Source organism: Petromyzon marinus, chromosome 69 (assembly GCF_048934315.1).
Source record: "Petromyzon marinus isolate PM22_M1 ecotype Great Lakes invasive population chromosome 69, UKy_Petmar_22M1.pri1.0, whole genome shotgun sequence".
NCBI classification, from domain to species: domain Eukaryota; kingdom Metazoa; phylum Chordata; class Hyperoartia; order Petromyzontiformes; family Petromyzontidae; genus Petromyzon; species Petromyzon marinus.
The window spans coordinates 6,373,166-6,394,299 of NC_133735.1; the positions used below are offsets into that span (position 1 = coordinate 6,373,166).

The 21,134-nt window shown below is 51.7% G+C and overlaps 1 protein-coding gene across 13 annotated transcripts in view; it reads right to left on the bottom strand.

Moving 5' to 3' along the window:
* Nucleotides 1–8,444: 8,444 nt before the first annotated feature.
* Nucleotides 8,445–21,134, bottom strand: part of LOC116957072 (chondroitin proteoglycan 2-like) — a 44,538-nt gene continuing 31,848 nt past the window's right edge. For 11 of the 13 annotated variants that reach the window (XM_076055033.1, XM_076055031.1, XM_076055030.1 and 8 more), the window contains 6 exons: nt 19,821–19,880; nt 16,996–17,154; nt 15,714–15,872; nt 13,525–13,566; nt 12,975–13,139; nt 8,445–9,210 (listed from right to left, as the gene is read on the bottom strand). In XM_076055033.1, the coding sequence (XP_075911148.1) occupies nt 9,203–9,210; nt 12,975–13,139; nt 13,525–13,566; nt 15,714–15,872; nt 16,996–17,154; nt 19,821–19,880 (593 nt within the window). In that variant the 3' untranslated portion in view covers nt 8,445–9,202. The remainder of the gene's footprint in view (nt 9,211–12,974; nt 13,140–13,524; nt 13,567–15,713; nt 15,873–16,995; nt 17,155–19,820; nt 19,881–21,134) is intronic. The other 2 variants (XM_032978999.2, XM_032979002.2) reach the window with 2 other exon arrangements.

Consider the following 21,134-nt stretch of genomic DNA (forward strand, 5'->3'; position numbering starts at 1 on the left):
CTACTGTGTGAGTAGTTTGTGGGTCTCTGTGTGAGTAGTCTGTGGGTCTCTTTGTGAGTGGTCTGTGGGTCTCTGTGTGAGTAGACTGTCTAGGTCTCTGTGTGTGTGAGGAGTCTATGGGTCTCTGTGTGTGTGTGAGTAGTCTATGTGTCTCTACTGTGTGAGTAGTCTGTGGGTCTCTACTGTGTGAGTAGTCTGTGGGTCTCTACTGTGTGAGTAGTGTGTGGGTCTCTACTGTGAGAGCAGTCTTTGGGTCTCTACTGTGTGAGTAGTCTGTGGGTCTCTGGGTGTGTGAGTAGTCTGTGGGTCTCTACTGTGTGAGTAGTCTGTGGGTCTCTGTGTGTGTGAGTAGTCTGTGGGTCTCTGTGTGTGTGAGTCGTAACAGCTACAGGGGCATCTCACTCCTCAGTGTGCCGGGAAAGGTCTTGGCAAGGATTATTCAACATTGCCTTGCCAGGCACGCTGAGGAGAGGCTTGCGGAGAACCAATGCAGTTTCAGGAAATGGCGGTCCTGCACAGATGCCATATTTTCTGTCCGTCTGCTACAGCAGAGGTATAGAGAATTCCAACAAGACCTACATCTCTGCATTATTGACCTGGTCAAGGCCATTAGTAGGCCTGGGCTCTGGGTTATTTTTCGTGCTTTTGGAGTCCCTGACCCTCTGCTCACGATCATTAAAAACCTTCACGATGGTGAGCGGTCCCGGGTAAAACTACGTGGCCGGGAGTCAGAGCCATTCCCTGTACACCTTGGGGTGCGACAGGGATTTCCTCTGGCTCCAACATTATTTAACATCTATTTTGACCACGTAGTTCGTGAAGCCTTCAATAGCTGTAGCGTGGGAATCTCCATTTGGTACAGATATAATGGGAGGCTGATCGATGCTCGGGTGTGGTCAAGGGATGGCTCCCTATTGCTCAGCCACGTTACGTATGCCGATGATTTGGAGCGACAGACCAGGTAGTTTCCACACAGCGTTACGCAACCGATGAAAAGATATTGCCGCTCGACTGATTCGGAGTGAGACCTCTGCTGTTAAACTGGAGCCGGTCATAAGCACACTCCCAGGTATGGGAAACTCTCCACTCTCTCCACAACTGCCCCTTCACCGATTGGGAGTTGTGGCGGTGGAGTGTCCGATGGTACAAAATACCCAGGCAGGTGCTTAATATTGGTGGGGCTGATGGTAAGTCACCATCTCTTAGTGGCACGCTCCAGTCTCAGCAGCAGCGTCTCCAACTCCTCCTCTGAATGAGCAGCTATTACCAAATCATCGGCATACATAACGTGGTTGAGCAATAGGGAGCCATCCCTTGACCGCACCTGGGCATCGATCAGCCTCCGATTATATCTGTACCAAATGGAGATTCCCCCGGTACAGCTATTGAAGGCTTCACGAACTACTTGGTCAAAATAGATGTTAAATAATGTGGGAGCCAGAGGACATCCCTGTCGCACCCCAAGGTGTACAGGGAATGGCTCTGACTCCCGGCCACGTAGTTTTACCCGGGCCCGCTCACCATCATGAAGGTCCTTAATGATTGGGAGCAGAGGGTCAGGGACTTGAAAAGCACGAAAAACAACCCAGAGCTCAGGGCTACTGATGGTATCATAGGCCTTGACCAGGTCAATAAAGCAGAGATTTAGGTCTTGCTGGAATTCCCTACTCCTCTGCTGTAGCAGACGGACAGAAAATATGGCATCTGTGCAGGATCGCCCTTTCCTGAAACCGCATTGGGGCTCCGCAAGCCTCTCCTCAGCGTGCCTGGCAAGGCGATGTTGAATAATCCTTGCCAAGATTTTTTCCGGCACACTGAGGAGTGAGATGCCCCTGTAGTTGTTACAGTCTGTGCGGTCCCCCTTCTTAAAGAGGGGGACCACCAGGGCATCCTTCCAATCCTGCGGAACCCATCCAGTGGTCCAGACTGTTGTTATGATGTCATATAGGGCAGTCTGTGCACAAACGCCGCCCTCCCTCAGCATTTCGCTTGGGAGATCATCTCTGCCCGCTGCCTTTCCTGGTCTCAGACTCCGGATCGCCTTCAGTACTTCCTCAACAGATGGCACCTCAGCCAGCCACTCACAGGGGGTGACTTATTCTTAGTTTTTTCGGTAAAGTCACATTGAAGAGAAACAACAAAATAATAAAATAAATATAAAACAATAAAAAATTCTCACGACGTTTCGACCATAACTCAAACGGTCATCTTCAGGTGTGTTGGTTTGCATACATTTATTTTTAAACGGCGCATTTATTTATTTATAAAAAAACGTTAGCGCCACGCGCAGCGATTTGGCAGTTTACCCAGGACAGTCCATCTATATTCTGAAAAGAGGAGGGGGGAGACGAAATTTTTTATAATGTATGCTGTCTGAAAGCCACTGTAAGCATGAACAATCAATTAAGAACTGAAATGGTTTATCAAATCTTTCCAATGATTGCTAAGATAGAATCCATCTTCTCGGTTGAAATTGTCTCTGTGCTTGTATATGTGGATAGCCTCATGAACGAATCTCTCATGGAAGCCAGATGGCTTACAAAGAACCTCTGTCTTGGAAAATTCAATGGCATGTGAGCCTACTGAATTAGAACAATGATCTGCTACGGCCGAGGTGTTGGTCCTACCGTGTTTAAGGTCTGCTTTGTGTTCACGAATGCGGTCCGAGACATGGCGTTTGGTTTCTCCAATGTAACTACTACCACAGAGGCAACTTAGTTTGTAGACACCAGGGTATTGTATGTCCGGAATCACATATTTTACAGAGAAACCAAACGCCATGTCTCGGACCGCATTCGTGAACACAAAGCAGACCTTAAACACGGTAGGACCAACACCTCGGCCGTAGCAGATCATTGTTCTAATTCAGTAGGCTCACATGCCATTGACTTTTCCAAGACAGAGGTTCTTTGTAAGCCATCTGGCTTCCATGAGAGATTCGTTCATGAGGCTATCCACATATACAAGCACAGAGACCATTTCAACCGAGAAGATGGATTCTATCTTAGCAATCATTGGAAAGATTTGATAAACCATTTCAGTTCTTAATTGATTGTTCACGCTTACAGTGGCTTTCAGACAGCATACATTATAAAAAAATTCGTCTCTCCCCTCCTCTTTTCAGAATATAGATGGACTGTCCTGGGTAAACTGCCAAATCGCTGCGCGTGGCGCTAACGTTTTTTTTTTAATAAATAAATGCGCCGTTTAAAAATAAATTTATGCAAACCAACACACCTGAAGATGACCGTTTGAGTTATGGTCGAAACGTCGTGAGAATTTTTTATTGTTTTATATATATTATTATTTTGTTGTTTCTCTTCAACGTGACTTTACCGAAAAAACTAAGAATATGAATTACTGCAGTCACGAAAGCTTTAAATCAAAATTTAAGGGGTGACTTCTTCCAATATTTGAGGCACCGCAGCCTCAGCAGGGTCATCCTCACTTTGTGCCACGATGTTTTCCTGGCTGAGGGATTTTCCCTCCCCCAGGACCTCACAGAAATGCTCAGCAAATCCGCAAACCTGTTCCTGGGGGTCGGAGATTGGAACACCGTTTTTTCCCCTAATGATGGTAATAGGTGTGGCGCTGCAAGTTACTTTTTTGATGGAGTTAAATAGAGATTTGTGACCGCGGGCCACTGAGGCAGACTCCATCTCCTCAGCAACCCACGACCACCACCCATCCTTGCAACGCCTCACGGCTCTCCGAACCTCCAAGCGAAGGCTGTGGTAAGCCTCCTCATTCTCTGACGTGGGATTCTGTAGCCGATGGCAGTGGGCCTGTCACTTTTTCTCAACTATCCTGAACACCTTCTCTGTCAGCCAGGGTGTCTGGGGAGGTCTGGACCGCGTACCCAAAGCAGTCAATGCAGCTGCATTAGTGACAGTCCTAAACCTCGCCCATTTACCCTCGACATCAGGAGGAGTGGGGGACGATGCCAACTCCAGCCGCAGGCGATGTTGAAATTCTCGCTTGCAACTGTCATCAGATAACTGAGACCAGGCCACTTTAGGTTGGAATGGGGTCCTGGGTGTACACCCACCACCGGAGCGGAAGAATGGCAGGAGCATCTTACAGATGACAAGTCGATGGTCAGAGGGCAGATCAGCTCCATGGTAGGTCCTGGTGTCAAGGACATGGGCTCGCATCCGCTGGTCCGTCACTATGTAGTCCAGTAGATGTTCTTGGTTGGACCCGGCATGCATCCATGACGTTGTGTGGATGCGCCGATGCCTGAACAGCGTGTTGGTAATTACAAGCCCATGGGCTGCACAAAAATCTAGCAGCCTCTTACCGTTGTTATTGAGCTGATCTGGCCCATGCCTTCCAATTACTCCAGACCAGGTGCCAGCATCATGACCCTCTCAGGCATTGAAGTCACCCAACAAGATGACTCTATCCCGAGGGGCCACTTTAGCTAACACCTGTGGCAGGAGGTCATAGAAGGCATCTGACTCATCCGCTTTGCCTGCATCCCTCCACGGAAATTCGTCTTCGGTGTGGGCATAAGTAACCAGGACCACCACTCCTTGCCTCCCGTTGATGGGAAGGTGAGGCCAAAGTAGCCTGGGGCTTACAGCTTCCCACACCTCACCCCCACGATCCCACGCCCCCTTCATTCTTTTGTTCATATGTAGAGCCACACCATGTTGTTTGGCAGTCTGCTGCCCCGAGTAGAGGACTGTCCACCCCTCATGGTGGCAGGAGCCAGAACCGGTCCACCGGACCTCCTGAATGCCACAGAGATCCAGGTGGTACCGGTCCAGCTCCTGACAGAGGAGTGGCAGCCTCTCCTCCGCAGTGAGCGTTCGAACATTCCACGTGGCCACACATAGTGGCTTTTCGTTGTTTCTGGAGGAGCCCCGAGGGTAGAGATTCAATCTCCTGGCTCCGCCAATTGGGGTTTGACCAGGAGACGTCATAGACGCCTGTCCCCCCGGGGCCTCCGGCACAAGCTTATTAGTTAGATATTTTAGACGTGGTTTAGTGGTAATTTTTTGAAGGTGGAGGGGTTACCAGCCCCTCGCACCCGTCCAGAGCCCCCGTTTAGCCCCTGTGGTGGTCACAGACGCCATGAGGTTAGGAGCCAATCGGAATTGGACCTCCCCCCACAGCACTGTCCACGACAGAGTTGCCCTTCCGGACACCGAGGAGGTAGGGGGTTGTTTTGCCGGACTACATACATGTACACACACACGCACACACTCACAAAGACACACACGTACATACATACACGCGCGTATACACAACAACAACAACCGCCATTCGCCACTAAGTGGCGGTGACGTCACCACGACGCTTGTGCCAGGCTATGTGCACCTTGAGGCCACGTGAAGTGTCGAACGCCCGCTGGCAGGAGGTCACGGGGCAGACCCAGGTGCCACGGGTCGACTGACTGAGATGACTGGCTGATGCACCACCTGTGCCCCCTACTGTGCCAACCTGCTGTGCTTTAGCCACACGGCGCTCCGATCGTTGTTGTGGGCGTCGCTCCTCCGCCCTCCGTTGTTGTTGGAGGGCGACTGCCTCCAACTGCCCAGTAGCGTCCTTCACGAGCCTCCTCCACAGAGGCCGATCTTGACACCGCTGGTACCAGTCATCGGCAAGTCCACTCAGCTCCACGTCCTCTCTAGCCCGTGGCGCGCCCATTTAGCCCCCTCGTTCCGGCCGAACAAAAGCTGTTTCGGCATGCGGTGGCTGGGCATGCTGGCTACATGACCCAGCCAACCCAGCCTTGCCTGCCGGAGTAGCTCACCGATGGGACCTTGCCCAGATCTTTCAAGGATTTGTGAGCTCCTCACACAATCCAGCCTGGTTAAACCCAGGATGGATCGTAGGCAAGCCAGCCTAAATGTTTCTAACCGGCGAAGATGTTCCATTAAGGGGGTCCACGTTTCGCAAGCGTAGAGAAGGGAGGGAATGACCGTGGCCGAGAAGACCTGAAGCTTAGTGCGGAGCGACAGACCAGGTAGCTTCCACACAGCGTTACGCAACCGATGAAAAGATATTGCCGCTCGACTGATTCGGAGTGAGACCTCTGCTGTTAAACTGGAGGCGGTCATAAGCACACTGCCCAGGTATGGGAAACTCTCCACTCTTTCCACAACTTCCCCATCACCAATTGGGAGTTGTGGGGGTGGAGTGTCCAATGGTACAAAATACCCAAGCAGGTGCTTAGTTTTGCTGGGGCTGATGGTAAGGCCCCACCTCTTAGTGGCAAGCTCCAGTCTCAGCAGCAGCGTCTCCAACTCCTTCGCTGAGTGAACAGCAATTACCAAATAATCGGCATACATAACGTGGTTGAGCAATAGGGAGCCATTCCTTGACCGCACCCGGGCATCAATCAGCCTCCCATTATATCTGTACCAAATGGAGATTCCCCCGGTACAGCTATTGAAGGCTTCACGAACTACGTGGTCGAAATATATGTTAAATAATGTTGGAGCCAGAGGACATCCCTGTCGCACCCCAAGGTGAACAGGGAGTGACTCCGACTTCCGGCCACGTAGTTTTACCCGGGCCTGCTCACCATCATGAAGGTCCTTAATGATCGTGAGCAGCAGGTCAGGGACTCCGAAAGCACAAAGAACAACCCAGAGCCCAGGCCTACTGATGATATCATAGGCCTTGACCAGGTCAATAAAGCAGAGATGTAGGTCTTGTTGGAATTCCCTACACCTCTGCTGTAGCAGACGGAAAGAAAATATGGCATCTGTGCAGGACCGCCCTTTCCTGAAACCGCATTGGGGCACCGCAACCCTCTCCTCAGCGTGCCTGGCAAGGCGATGTTGAATAATCCTTGCCAGGACCTTTCCCGGCACCCTGAGGAGTGAGATGCCCCTGTAGTTGTTACGACTCACACACACACACAGAGACCCACAGACTACTCACACACACAGAGACCCACAGACTACTCACACAGTAGAGACCCACAGATTACTCACACAGTAGAGACCCACAGACTACTCACACACACAGAGACCCACAAACTACTCACACCCACACACAGAGACCCATAGACTACTCACACAGTAAAGACCCATAGACTGCTCACACAGTAGAGACCCACAGACTACTCACACAGTAGAGACCCACAGATTACTCACACAGCAGAGACCCACAGACTACACACACAGAGACCCACAAACTACTCACACCCACACACAGAGACCCATAGACTGCTCACACAGTAGAGACCCACAGACTACTCACACAGTAGAGACCCACAGACTACTCACACAGTAGAGACCCACAGACTACTCACACAGTAGAGACCCACAGACTACTCACACAGTAGAGACCCATAGACTACTCACACAGTAGAGACCCACAGACTACTCACACAGTAGAGACCCATAGACTACTCACACAGTAGAGACCCACAGACTACTCACACAGTAGAGACCCACAGACAACTCACACAGTATAAACCCACAGACTACTCACACAGTAGATACCCATAGACTAATCACACAGTAGAGACTCATAGACTACTCACACACACAGATACCCACAGAGACCCACAGACTACTCACCCAGAGACCCACAGACTACTCACACAGTAGAGACCCACATACTACTCACACACAGTAGAGACCCACAGACTACTCACACAGTAGAGACCCACAGACTACTCACACAGTAGAGACCCACAGACTACTCACACAGTAGAGACCCACAGACTACTCACACAGTAGAGACCCATAGACTACTCACACTGTAGAGACCCACAGACTACTCACACAGTAGAGACCCACAGACTACTCACACAGTAGAGACCCATAGACTACTCACACAGTAGAGACCCACAGACTACTCACACAGTAGAGAGACCCACAGACTACTCACACAGTAGAGACCCACAGACTACTCACACAGTAGAGACCCACAGACTATTCACACAGAGACCCACACACTACTCACACACACAGAGACCCACAGACTACTCACACAGAGACCCACAGACTACTCACACAGTAGAGACCCACAGACTACTCACACAGTAGAGACCCATAGACTACTCACACAGTAGAGACCCACAGACTACTCACACAGTAGAGACCCACAGACTACTCACACAGTAGAGACCCATAGACTACTCACACAGTAGAGACCCACAGACTACTCACACAGTAGAGAGACCCACAGACTACTCACACAGTAGAGACCCACAGACTACTCACACAGTAGAGACCCACAGACTATTCACACAGAGACCCACACACTACTCACACACACAGAGACCCACAGACTACTCACACAGAGACCCACAGACTACTCACACAGTAGAGACCCACAGACTACTCACACAGTAGAGACCCACAGACTACTCACACAGTAGAGACCCACAGACTACTCACACAGTAGAGACCCACAGACTACTCACACACAGCGACATCTTAATCTGAACAATCAAAGTCGTGGAAGTGGAGTCATCGTGCAGAACACCGATCAACTTTATTAGGAACTTCACCCAATCACATTGCCCCAAAATTTCACCCCCAAAGCACTTTGTGCAATCCTGAGAGACGTGTGTGGTGCAAAGACAAAGGTCACCCATGTAGCCTCTAGCAGGCTGTAGGGGCAAGTGCTGTGAGTAGCAGCAGTGCCTATAGACACACAGACAAAGGTCCCCCGTGTAGCCTCTAGCAGGCTGTAGGGGCAAGTGCTGTGAGTAGCAGCAGCAGTGCCTATAGACACACAGACAAAGGTCCCCCGTGTAGCCTCTAATAGGCTGTAGGGGCAAGTGCTGTGAGTAGCAGCAGCAGTGCTCTATATACACACAGACAAAGGTCCCCCGTGTAGCCTCTAGTAGGGTGTAGGGGCAAAGTGCTGTTAGTAGCAGCAGTGCCCTATAGACACACAGACAAAGGTCCCCCGTGTAGCCTCTAGCAGGATGTAGGGGCAAGTGCTGTTAGTAGCGAGTAGCAACATCAGCCCCTATGATGATCATGGTGATGGTAGTGATAGTGGTGGTGGTAGTGATGTGGTGGTGATGTTAGTGATGTGGTGGTGATGTTAGCGATGTGGTTGTGATGGTAGTCACGATGATTATGGTGATGGTAGTGATGTGGTCGTGATGGTGGTGGTGATTATGTTGGTAGTAAATTGATGGTGATGATGAGGGTGGTGATGTGGTGGTGATGGTGACATTGTAGGAGACGCCTTCACCGCCTGGATGTCCCGTGACTCCAACTTAGACTCCTGCGGGCTCACACACAGAGAGAGACAAAGGTGGCACGGATTTACTCCAACGCCACCACCAGCAGCACCACCACCTCCACCACCACCTGTACCACCACCAACCTCCACCACCACCTGTACCACCACTAGCACCACCACCACTAGCACCACCACCACCTGTACCACCACCATCTCTACCAGCACCAACACCTACACCACCAAATCCACCACTACCACCTCCACCACCACATGTACAACCACCACTAGCACCACCACCTCCACCACCAAATCCACCACTACCACCTCCACCACCACATGTACAACCACCACTAGCACCACCACCTCCACCACCAACTCCACCACTACCACCACCACCTCCTTCACCACTACCACCTCCTCCACCCCCACCACCAGCCCCACCACTAAGATGCTGTGTAGGAGCTCTTTTTCAGAAGCAACCTGGCCCATCACAAAAGCTCAACCCAAGTGGCTGACATCATCATCATCATCGTCGTCGTCACCATCACCATCGCCATCGTCACCACCACGTGTGAATCTACAGCAGCAGCAGCAGCGGCAGCAGCCAAACAACTCTAGGACAGCGTGGTGGTGACGTCGATTCTTAAATGTGGAGGGGAGAAACCGGAGGACCCAGAGAAAAATCCACAGGGTTTGGGAAGCTCTCCACTCTGTCCACAACTGCTGCCCTATCGCCAACGCAGCCTTGCCTGCCGGAGGAGCTCACCGATGGGACCTTGCCCAGATCTTTCAAGGATTTGTGAGCTCCTCACACAATCCAGCCTGGTTAAACCCAGGATGGATCGTAGGCAGGCAAGCCTAAATGTTTCTAACCGGCGAAGATGTTCCATTAGGGGGGGTCCACGTTTCGCAAGCGTAGAGAAGGGAGGGAATGACCGTGGCCTAGAAGACCTGAAGCTTAGTGCGGAGCGACAGACCAGGTAGCTTCCACACAGCGTTACGCAACCGATGAAAAGATAATGCTGCTCGACTGATTCGGAGTGAGACTTCTGCTGTTAAACTGGAGGCGGTCATAAGCACACTGCCCAGGTATGGGAAACTCTCCACTCTCTCCACAACTTCCCCATCACCAATTGGGAGTTGTGGGGGTGGAGTGTCCGATGGTACAAAATACCCAGGCAGGTGCTTAGTTTTGGTGGGGCTGATGGTAAGGCCCCATCTCTTAGTGGCACGCTCCAGTCTCAGCAGCAGCGTCTCCAACTCCTCCTCTGAATGAGCAGCTATTACCAAATCATCGGCATGCATAACGGTAGTTGAGCAATAGGGAGCCATCCCTTGACTGCACCCGGGCATCGATCAGCCTCCCATTATATCTGTACCAGATGGAAATTTCTCCGGTACAGCTATTAAAGGCTTCATGAACTACGTGGTCGAAATAGATGTTAAATAATGTGAGAGCCAGAGGACATCCCTGTCATACTCCAAGGTGTACAGGGAATGGCTCTGACTCCCGGCCACGTAGTTTTACCCGGGCCCGCTCACCATCATGAAGGCTCTTAATGATCGTGAGCAAAGGGTCAGGGACTCCGAAAGCACGAAGAACAACTCAGAGCCCAGGCCTACTGATGGTATCATAGGCCTTGACCAGGTCAATAAGCAGAGATGTAGATGTTGTTGGAAATGCCTACACCTCTGTTGTAGCAGATGGCCAGAAAATATAGAATCCCTGCAGGACTGCCCTTTCCTGAAACTCGCATTGGGGCTCCGCAAGCCTCTCCTCAGCATGCCTAGCAAAGCAATGTTGAATAATCCTTGCCAGGACCTTTCCCGGTACACTGAGGAGTGAGATACCCCTGTAGTTATTGCAGTCTGTGCGGTCCCCCTTCTTAAAGAGGGGGACCAGCAGGGCATCCTTCCAATTCTGTGGAACCCGTCCAGTGGTCCAGACTGTTCTTATGATGTCATATAGGGCAGTTTGTGCACAAACGCCACCCTCCCTCAGCATTTCGCTTGGGAGATCATCTCTGCCCGGTGCCTTTCCTGGTCTCAGACTCCGGATCGCCTTCAGTCTTGCTCAACAGATGGCACCTCAGCCAGCTACTCACAGGGGGTGACTTCTTCCAATATTTGAGGCACCGCAGCCCGGCAGGGTCATCCCCACTTTGTCCACGTTATTATCCAGGCTGAGGGATGTCCCACCCAGGAGCTTACAGAAATGCTCAGCAAATCTGCAAACCTGTTCCTGGGGGTCGGAGATTGGATCACCGTTCTTTCCCCTAATGATGGTAATAGGTGTGGCACTGCAGGTCACTTTTTTGATGCTGTAGCCAATGACTGTGGGCCTGTCGATTTTTCTCAGCCAGCCGGAACACCTCCTCTGTCAGCCAGGGTCTCTGGGGGGTCCGGACCGCGTACTCAATGCAGCCATTGCAGCTGCATGAGTCACAGTCCTAAATCTCGCCCATTTCCCCTCGACATCAGGAGGAGTGGGGGACGATGCAAACCTTAGCTAAAGGCGTTGATGAAATTCTCGCTTCCAACTTTCATAAGTTAGCTGCGACCATGCCACTAAGGGTTTGATTTGGGTCCTGGGTGTACACCCACCACCGGAGTGGAAGAATGGCAGGCGCATCTTCCAGATGACAAGTCGATGGTCAGTGGGCAGATCAGCTCCATGGTAGGTCCCGGTGTCAAGGACATGGGCCCGCATCCGCTGTTCCGTCACTATATAGTCCAGCAGATATTCTTGCTTGAACCCAGCATGCATCTATGATGTTGTTTGGATGCGCCGATGCCGGAACAGCGTGTTGGTAATTACAAGCCCATGGGCTGCACAAACATCTAGCAGCCTCCTACCGTTGTTATTGAGCTGATCTGGCCCATGCCTTCCAATCACTCCAGACCAGGTGCCAAAAGCATGACCAACTCGGGCATTGAAGTCACCCAACAAAATGACTCTATCCCGAGGGGCCACTTTAGCCAGCACCTGTGACAGGAGGTCATTGGAGACATCTAACTCATCGGCCTTGCCTGCATCCCTCCACGGATGTTCGTCTTCGGTGGGGGCATAAGTAACCACGACCACCACTCCTGGCCTCCGGTTGATGGGATGGCGAGCCCAAAGTAACCTGGGGCTTACAGCTTCCCACACCTCACCGCCACGCTCCCACGCCCCCGTCATGAGACTGCCACACACTGGCAGTCTCCCGCCCCGAGTAGAGGACTGTCCACCCCTTATGGTGACAGGAGCCAGAACCGGTCCACCGGGCCTCCTGAATACCACAGAGATCCAGGCGGTACCGGTCCAGCTCCCAACAGAGGAGTGGCAGCCTCTCCTCCGCAGTGAGCATTCGAACATTCCACGTGGCCACCCGTAGTGGCTTTTTCTTGTTTCTGGAGGAGCCCCGAGGGTAGAGATTCAATCTCCTGGCTCCGCCAAATGGGGTTTGGCCAGGAGACGTCATAGAAGCCTGTCCCCCCGGGGCCTCCGGCACAAGCTTATGATTAAAAAATTTCTGTCGTGGTTTAGCGGTAATTGATTGAAGGTGGATGGGGTTACCAGCCCCTCGTAACCATCCAGAGCCCACTGTTTGGCAGCTGTGGTGGTCACAGACGCCGTGAGGGGAGGAGCCAATCGGAATCGGCCCTCCCCCCACAGCACTGCCCACGACAACGTTGCCCGTCCGGCACCACGAGGAGGTGGGGGGTTGTTTTTCCGGACCACGTGCACACACACACAGAGGCAGAGCACACACAGACCCACACACAGCACCCACACACAGCACCCACACAGACAGCCGACTCACCTTGGCTTGGCCACACGCAAGCTCCGAGCCCCTGGTTGAACACCAGGCCCTGCTGGCAGAGTTTGTGGTAGGTGTTGTGGTTGGAGCAGTGGTAGAAGGCGTTGCTGTTCTGCGAGTCTGCGAACATGCCGTCCGCCTTGGCCTCGCAGAAGTTCGCCACGAACGCTGCGCACGACAGGCAAAGGTGACCCGCGTAGCCTCTTAGCAGAGGGAAGGGGGCAAGTGGCTGTGAGCGACCAGCTCCTATTGATACACACACAGACAAAGATGCCTCGTGTAGCCTCTAACAGACGGCAGGGGCAAGTGCTGTTAGTATCAGGACCTATCGACACAAATGCAAAGGTGCCCCGTGTAGCCTCTAGCAGGGCTGTCGGGGCAAGTGCTGTGAGTAGCAGCAGCAGTGCCCTGTAGACACACAGACAAAGGTCCCCCGTGTAGCCTCTAGCAGGGATGTAGGGGCAAGTGCTGTGAGTAGCAGCAGCAGTACCATATAGACACACAGACAAAGGTCCCCTGTGTAGCCTCGAGATGACACGAGTTGAGGGCTTACGTGGTACGGTGATTCCCTGGGTGGTCGCTTGTGCGACGTTTTCTGGAATTGCACACACAACACAGACACAGACTCAGTGTGGGCATAGTCTATGGGTCTCTGTGTGAGTAGTCTGTGGATCTCTACTGTATGAGTAGTCTACGGGTCTCTACTGTGTAAGTAGTCTACGGGTCTCTACTGTGTGAGTAGTCTACGGGTCTCTACTGTGTGAGTAGCCTATGGGTCTCTACTGTGTGAGTAGTCTGTGGGTCTCTACTGTGTGAGTAGTCTGTAGGTCTCTACTGTGTGAGTAGTCTGTGGGTCTCTGTGTGAGTAGTCTGTGGGTCTCTACTGTGTGAGTAGTCTATGGGTCTCTACTGTGTGAGTAGTCTACGGGTCTCTACTGTGTGAGTAGTCTGTGGGTCTCTACTGTGTGAGTAGTCTATGGGTCTCTACTGTGTGAGTAGTCTACGGGTCTCTACTGTGTGAGTAGTCTGTGGGTCTCTACTGTGTGAGTAGTCTGTGGGTCTCTACTGTGTGAGTAGTCTACGGGTCTCTACTGTGTGAGTAGTCTGTGGGTCTCTACTGTGTGAGTAGTCTGTAGGTCTCTACTGCGTGAGTAGTCTGTGGGTCTCTACTGTGTGTGAGTAGTCTGTGGGTCTCTACTGTGTAAGTAGTCTACGGGTCTCTACTGTGTGAGTAGTCTACGGGTCTCTACTGTGTGAGTAGCCTATGGGTCTCTACTGTGTGAGTAGTCTGTGGGTCTCTACTGTGTGAGTAGTCTGTGGGTCTCTACTGTGTGAGTAGTCTGTGGGTTTCTACTGTGTGAGTAGTCTGTAGGTCTCTACTGCGTGAGTAGTCTGTGGGTCTCTACTGTGTGTGAGTAGTCTGTGGGTCTCTACTGTGTGAGTAGGCTATGGGTCTCTAGTGTGTGAGTAGTCTGTGGGTCTCTACTGTGTGAGTAGTCTGTGGGTCTCTACTGTGTGAATAGTCTGTGGGTCTCTACTGTGTGAGTAGTCTGTGGGTCTCTACTGTGTGAGTAGTCTGTGGGTCTCTACTGTGTGAGTAGTCTATGGGTCTCTACTGTGTGAGTAGTCTATGGGTCTCTACTTTGTGAGTAGTCTGTGGGTCTCTACTGTGTGAGTAGTCTGTGGGTCTCTACTGTGTGAGTAGTCTGTGGGTCTCTACTGTGTGAGTAGTCTGTGGGTCTCTACTGTGTGAGTAGTCTGTGGGTCTCTACTGTGTGAGTAGTCTGTGGGTCTCTACTGTGTGAGTAGTCTGTGGGTCTCTACTGTGTGTGAGTAGTCTGTGGGTCTCTACTGTGTGAGTAGTCTGTGGGTCTCTACTGTGTGAGTAGTCTGTGGGTCTCTACTGTGTGAGTAGTCTGTGGGTCTTTACTGTGTGAGTAGTCTATGGGTCTCTACTGTGTGAGTAGTCTGTGGGTCTCTACTGTGTGAGTAGTCTGTGGGTCTCTACTGTGTGAGTAGTCTGTGGGTCTCTACTGTGTGAGTAGTCTGTGGGTCTCTATTGTGTGAGTAGTCTATGGGTCTCTACTGTGTGAGTAGTCTGTGGGTCTCTACTGTGTGAATAGTCTGTGGGTCTCTGTATGTGTAGTCTGTGGGTCTCTATGCAAAGCGAGTCTATGGGTGGGTGAACGAGTGGGTGAATGAGCAAATTAGTGAGTGAATTAATGAGGGGGAGTATAAGTGAGTCGGCGAATGAGTGAATGGGTGGGTGAGTGAACGAGTGGTGAGGTGAATGGGTTACTGAGTGTGTGTGTATTTGCGTGAATGATTGTGTGAGTGTGTGAATGAGTTGGTGCCGGATGTTAACGGTGTGGTGAGCAGTGCCCTGGGGGGGAAGGCCAATTTCGATTGGTCATTCCCCTCATGGCGCTCACAACAACGAGCGGAGCGCCGGGTGGCTAAAGCACAGCAGTTTGGCACAGTAGGGGGCACAGGTGGTGCATCAGCCAGTCGTCTCAGTCAGTCGACCCGCGGCACCTGGGTCTGCCCCGTGACCTGCTGCCAGCGGGCGTTCGACACTTCACGTGGCCTCAAGGTGCACATGGCCTGGCACAAGCATCGTGGTGACATCACCGCCACTTAGTGGTGAATGGCGGTTGTTGTTGTTGTTGAGTAGGTGTACAAGCGAGCAGGTGAATGAATGGGTGGGTGAATGAGTGGATGGGGTGAATGTGAGATGCGTACCGGGCCAGTCGCACACGCTGACGGCCGGGTTGAACACCAGGTTGGCTGGGCATTGCTTGTGGTACGTCAGGAAATTGGAGCAGTGGTAGAAGCTGTGGGAGTCTGAGGGGTCTGCGTACAGACCATCAGCCTTGATCTGACAGAATCCCGGGTTCACCACTGCAGGAGACAAAGGTGGAGCTGTTAGCGGGTCTCTATGTGATGAGTCTGTGGGTCTCTATGTGATGAGTATGTGGGTATCTGTGCGATGGGTCTGTGGGTCTCTGTGTGATGAGTACGTGGGTCTCTATGTGATGAGTCTGTGGGTTTCTGTGTGATGAGTCTGTGGGTTTCTGTGCGATGAGTCTGTGGGTCTCTGTGCGATGGGTCTGTGGGTCCCTGTGTGATGAGTCTGGGTCTCTGTGTGATGAGTCTATGGGTCGCTGTGTGGTGAGTTTGTAGGTCTCTGTGTGATGAGTTTGTTGGTCTCTGTGTGATGAGTCTATGGGTCTCTGTGTGATGAGTCTATGGGTCTCTGTGTGATGAGTCTATGGATCTCTGTGTGATGAGTCTGTGGGTCTCTGTGTGATGAGTCTGTTGGTCTCTGTGTGATGAGTCTATGGGTCTCAAATGACTAGCCTATGGATCTCTGTGTGATGAGTCTATGGGACTCTGTGTGATGAGTCAATGGGTCTCTGTGTGATGAGTCTGAGGGTCTCTGTGTGATGAGTCTATGGGTCTCTGTGTGATCAGCCTACAGCTCACTCTGCGAGTCGTCTGTGGGTGGGTGAATGAGCGGGCGAGTGGGTAGGTGAATGAATGGGTGGGTGTATGAATGAGTGGGTGAATGAATGAGTGGGTGAATTAATGAATGAGTGGAAGATTGAATTAATGAGTGGGTGAATGAGTGTGCGAGTGGATAGGTGAATTAATGGGTGGGTGAATGAATGAATGAGTGGGAAAATTAATGAATGGGTGGGTGAATGAGCGTGCGAGTGGGTAGGTGAAAGAATAATTGAGTGGGTAGGTGAATGAATGGGTGGGTGAATCAATGAATGAGTGGGATGGTGAATGAATGAGTGGGTGAATCAACGTGTGAGTGGGTAGGTGAAAGAAATGAATGAGTGGTAAGGTGAACGAATGGGTGGGTGAATGAGCGTGCGAGTGGGTAGGTGAAAGAATGAATGAGTGGGAAGGTGAATGAATGGGTGCGTGAATCAGCGTGCGAGTGGGTAGGTGAACGAATGGGTGGGTGAATGAGTGAATGGGTGAATGAGTGAATAGGTTAATGTGCGATACGTACCGGGCCAGTCGCACACGCTGATGGCCGGGTTGAACACCAGGTTGGCTGGGCATTGCTTGTGGTACGTCTGGGAATTGGAGCAGTGGTAGAAGCTGTGGGAGTCTGAGGGGTCTGCGTACAGACCATCGGCCTTGCTCTGACAGAATACCGGGTTCACCACTGCGGCAGACAAAGGTGGAGCTGTTAGCGGGTCTCTATGTACGTGGGTCTCTGTGTGATGAGTCTACGGGTCTCTGTCTGATGAGACTATGGGTCTCTGTGTGATGAGTCTATGGGTCTCTATTTGATGAGTCTATGGGTCTTTGTTTGATGAGTCTATGGGTCTCTGTGTGATGAGTCTATGGGTCTCTGTGTGATAAGTCTATGGGTCTCTGTGTGATGAGTCTATGGGTCTCTGTGTGATGAGTCTATGGGTCTGTGTTTGATAAGTCTATGGGTCTCTGTTTGATGAGTCTATGGGTCTCTGTGTGATAAGTCTATGAGTCTCTGTGTGATGAGTCTATGGGTCTCTGTGTGATGAGTCTATGGGTCTCTGTGTGATGAGTCTATGGGTGTCTGTGTGATGAGTCTCTGTGTGATAAGTCTATGAGACTCTGTGTGAGTCTATGGGTCTCAAATGAGTAGTCTATGGGTCTCTTGGTGATGAGTCTGTGGGTCTCTGTGTGATGAGTATATGTAACACAACCCCCTACCTCCTCGTGGTGCCGGACGTGCAACACTGTCGTGGACAGTGCGGAGGGGGGGAGGGCCAATTTCGAGTGGCCTTTCCCCTCATGGCATCTGTGACCACCAGAGCGGCTAAATGGGGGCTCTGGACAGGTGTGAGGGGCAGTTAACCCCTCCACCTTCAATTAATTACCACTAAACTACGACCGAAATGTTTAATTAACAAGCTTGTGCCGGAGGCTCTGGGGGGACAGGCATCTATGACGTCTCCTGGGCAAACCCCATTTGGCGGAGCCAGGAGATTGAATCTTTACCCTCGGGGCTCCTCCAGAAACAATAAAATGCAACTACGGTAGCAACGTGGAATATTCGAACGCTCATTGCGGAGGGGAGGCTGCCACTCCTCTGTTGGGAGCTGGACCGGTACCGCCTGGATCTCTGTGGTATTCAGAAGGTCCGATGGACCGGCTCTGGCTCCTGCCACGATGAGGGGTGGACAGTCCTCTACTCGGGGCAGCAGACTGCCAAAAAACAGGGTGTGGCTCTTCTTTTGAACAAAAGAATGAAGGGGGCGTTGGAGCGTGGCTGTGAGGTGTGGGAAGATGTAAGCTCCAGGCTACTTTGGGCTCGCCTTCCCATCAACCGGAGGCAAGGAGTGGTGGTCCTGGTTACTTATGCCCCCACGGAAGACGAACATCCGTGGAGGGATGCAGGCAAAGCCGATCAGTCAGATGCCTTCTATGACCTCCTGTCACAGGTGCTTGATAAAGTGGCCCCTCGGGATAGAGTCATCTTGTTGGGTGACTTTAATACCCGAGTTAGTCATGATGCTGGCACCTGGTCTGGAGTGATTCGAAGGCATGGGCCAGATCAGCTCAACAACAACGGTAGGAGGCTGCTAGATTTTTGTGCATCCCATGGGCTTGTAACTACCAACACGCTGTTCCTGCATCGGCGCATCCAAACAACATCGTGGATGCATGCCGGGTCCAAGCAAGAACATCTGCTGGACTACGTAGTGACAAAAGAGCGGATGCGGGCCAATGTCTTTGACACCGGGACCTACCGTAGAGCTGATCTACCCTCTGCCCATCGACTAATCATCTGTAAGATGCGCCTGCCATTCTTCCACTCAATCCTAAGGTGGCCTGGTCTCAGCTAGCTGATTAAAGTTGCAAGCGAGAATTTCATCATCGCTTGCGGCTGGTGTTGGCATCGTCCCCTATTCCTCCGATTTCGAGGGTAAATGGGTGAGATCAAGGACTGTGACTCAGGCAGCTGCAATGGCTGCTTTTGGTACGCGGTCCAGACCTCCCCAGACACCCTGGTTGACAGAGGAGGTGTTCAAGCTGGCTGAGAAAAAGCGACAGGCTCACCCTCATCGGCTACAGCATCCCATGTCGGAGAATGAGGAGGCTTACCGCCACCTTCGCTCGGAGGTTCGGGGAGCCGTGAGGTGCTGCAAGGATGGGTGGTGGTCGTGGGTTGCTGAGGAGATGGAGTCTGCCTCAATGGCCCGCGATCACAATTCTCTATTTAATTCCATCAAAAAAGTAACCTGCAGTGCCACACCTATTACCATCATTAGGGGAAAAAATGGTGATCCAATCTCCGACCCCCAGGAACAGGTTTGCAGATTTGCTGATCATTTCTGTGAAGTACTGGGGGAGGGGAAATCCCTCCACATGGAAAACATCGTGGGAAAAAGTGGGGATAACCCTGCTGAGGCTGCGGTGCCTCAAATATTGGAAGAGGAAGTCACCCCCTGTGAGCGGCTGTCTGAGGTGACATCTGTTGAGGAAGTATTGAAGGCGATCCAGAGTCTGTAGCCAAGAAAGGCACCGGGCAGAGATGATCTCCCAAGTGAAATGCTGAGGGAGGGAGGCGTTTGTGCACAGACTGCCCTATATGACATGATAACAACAGTTACATGGCCTGGCACAAGCATCGTGGTGACGTCACCGCCACCTAGTGGCGAATGGCGGTTGTTGTTGGTGGTGATGATCATCATCACCACCACTATCACCACCACCATCACCACCATCACCACCTTCACCCTCCCGGCTTCTACAGAGGCCACGACACCCTCATCAAGGCGTGCAACGGAGATGGAGGGGAGTGTGGGTGGAGGGTGGAGTCGACACGAGTTGAGGGCTTACCCGGTATGTTGTGACCCTGGGTGGTCGCTGCTGCGACTTGACCTGCACCTTCACCTGCACCTACGACACAGACACAGACTCAATGTGTGGGTAATCTTTGGGTCTCTGTGTGAGTAGTCTGTGGGTCTCTGCTGTGAGTAGTCTGTGGGTCTCTACTGTGTGAGTAGTCTGTGGGTCTCTACTGTGTGAGTAGTCTGTGGGTCTCTACTTTGTGAGTAGTCTATGGGTCTCTACTGTGTGAGTAGTCTGTGGGTCTCTACTGTGTGAGTAGTCTGTGGGTCTCTACTGTGTGAGTAGTCTATGGGTCTCTACTGTGTGAGTAGTCTGTGGGTCTCTACTGTGTGAGTAGTCTGTGGGTCTCTACTGTGTGAGTAGTCTGTGGGTCTCTACTGTGTGAGTAGTCTATGGGTCTCTACTGTGTGAGTAGTCTGTGGGTCTCTACTGTGTGAGTAGTCTGTGGGTCTCTACTGTGTGAGTAGTCTATGGGTCTCTACTGTGTGAGTAGTCTGTGGGTCTCTACTGTGTGAGTAGTCTGTGGGTCTCTACTGTGTGAGTAGTCTGTGGGTCTCTACTGTGTGAGTAGTCTGTGGGTCTCTACTGTGTGAGTAGTCTGTGGGTCTCTACTGTGTGAGTAGTCTGTGGGTCTCTACTGTGTGAGTAGTCTGTGGGTCTCTACTGTGTGAGTAGTCTGTGGGTCTCTACTGTGTGAGTAGTCTGTGGGTCTCTACTGTGTGAGTAGTATGTGGGTCTCTACTGTGTGAGTGGTCTGTGGGTCTCTAATGTGTGAGTAGTCTGTGGGTCTCTACTGTGTGAGTAGTCTATGGGTCTCTACTGTGTGAGTAGTCTATGGGTCTCTACTGTGTGAGTAATCCATGGGTCTCTACTGTGTGAGTAATCTATGGGTCTCTACTGTGTGAGTAGTCTGTGGGTCTCTACTGTGTGAGTAATCTATGGGTCTCTATTGTGTGAGTAATCTATGGGTCTCTACTGTGTGAGTAGTCTGTGGGTCTCTACTGTGTGAGTAGTCTGTGGGTCTCTGTGTGAGTAGTCTGTGGGTCTCTACTGTGTGAGTAGTCTATGGGTCTCTACTGTGTGAGTAGTCTATGGGTCTCTATTGTGTGAGTAGTCTTTGGGTCTCTACTGTGTGAGTGTTCTGTGGGTCTCTACTGTGTGAGCTGTCTATGGGTCTCTACTGTGTGAGTAGTCTGTGGGTCTCTACTGTGTGAGTAGTCTGTGGGTCTCTACTGTGTGAGTAGTCTGTGGGTCTCTACTGTGTGAGTAGTCTATGGGTCTCTACTGTGTGAGTAGTCTATG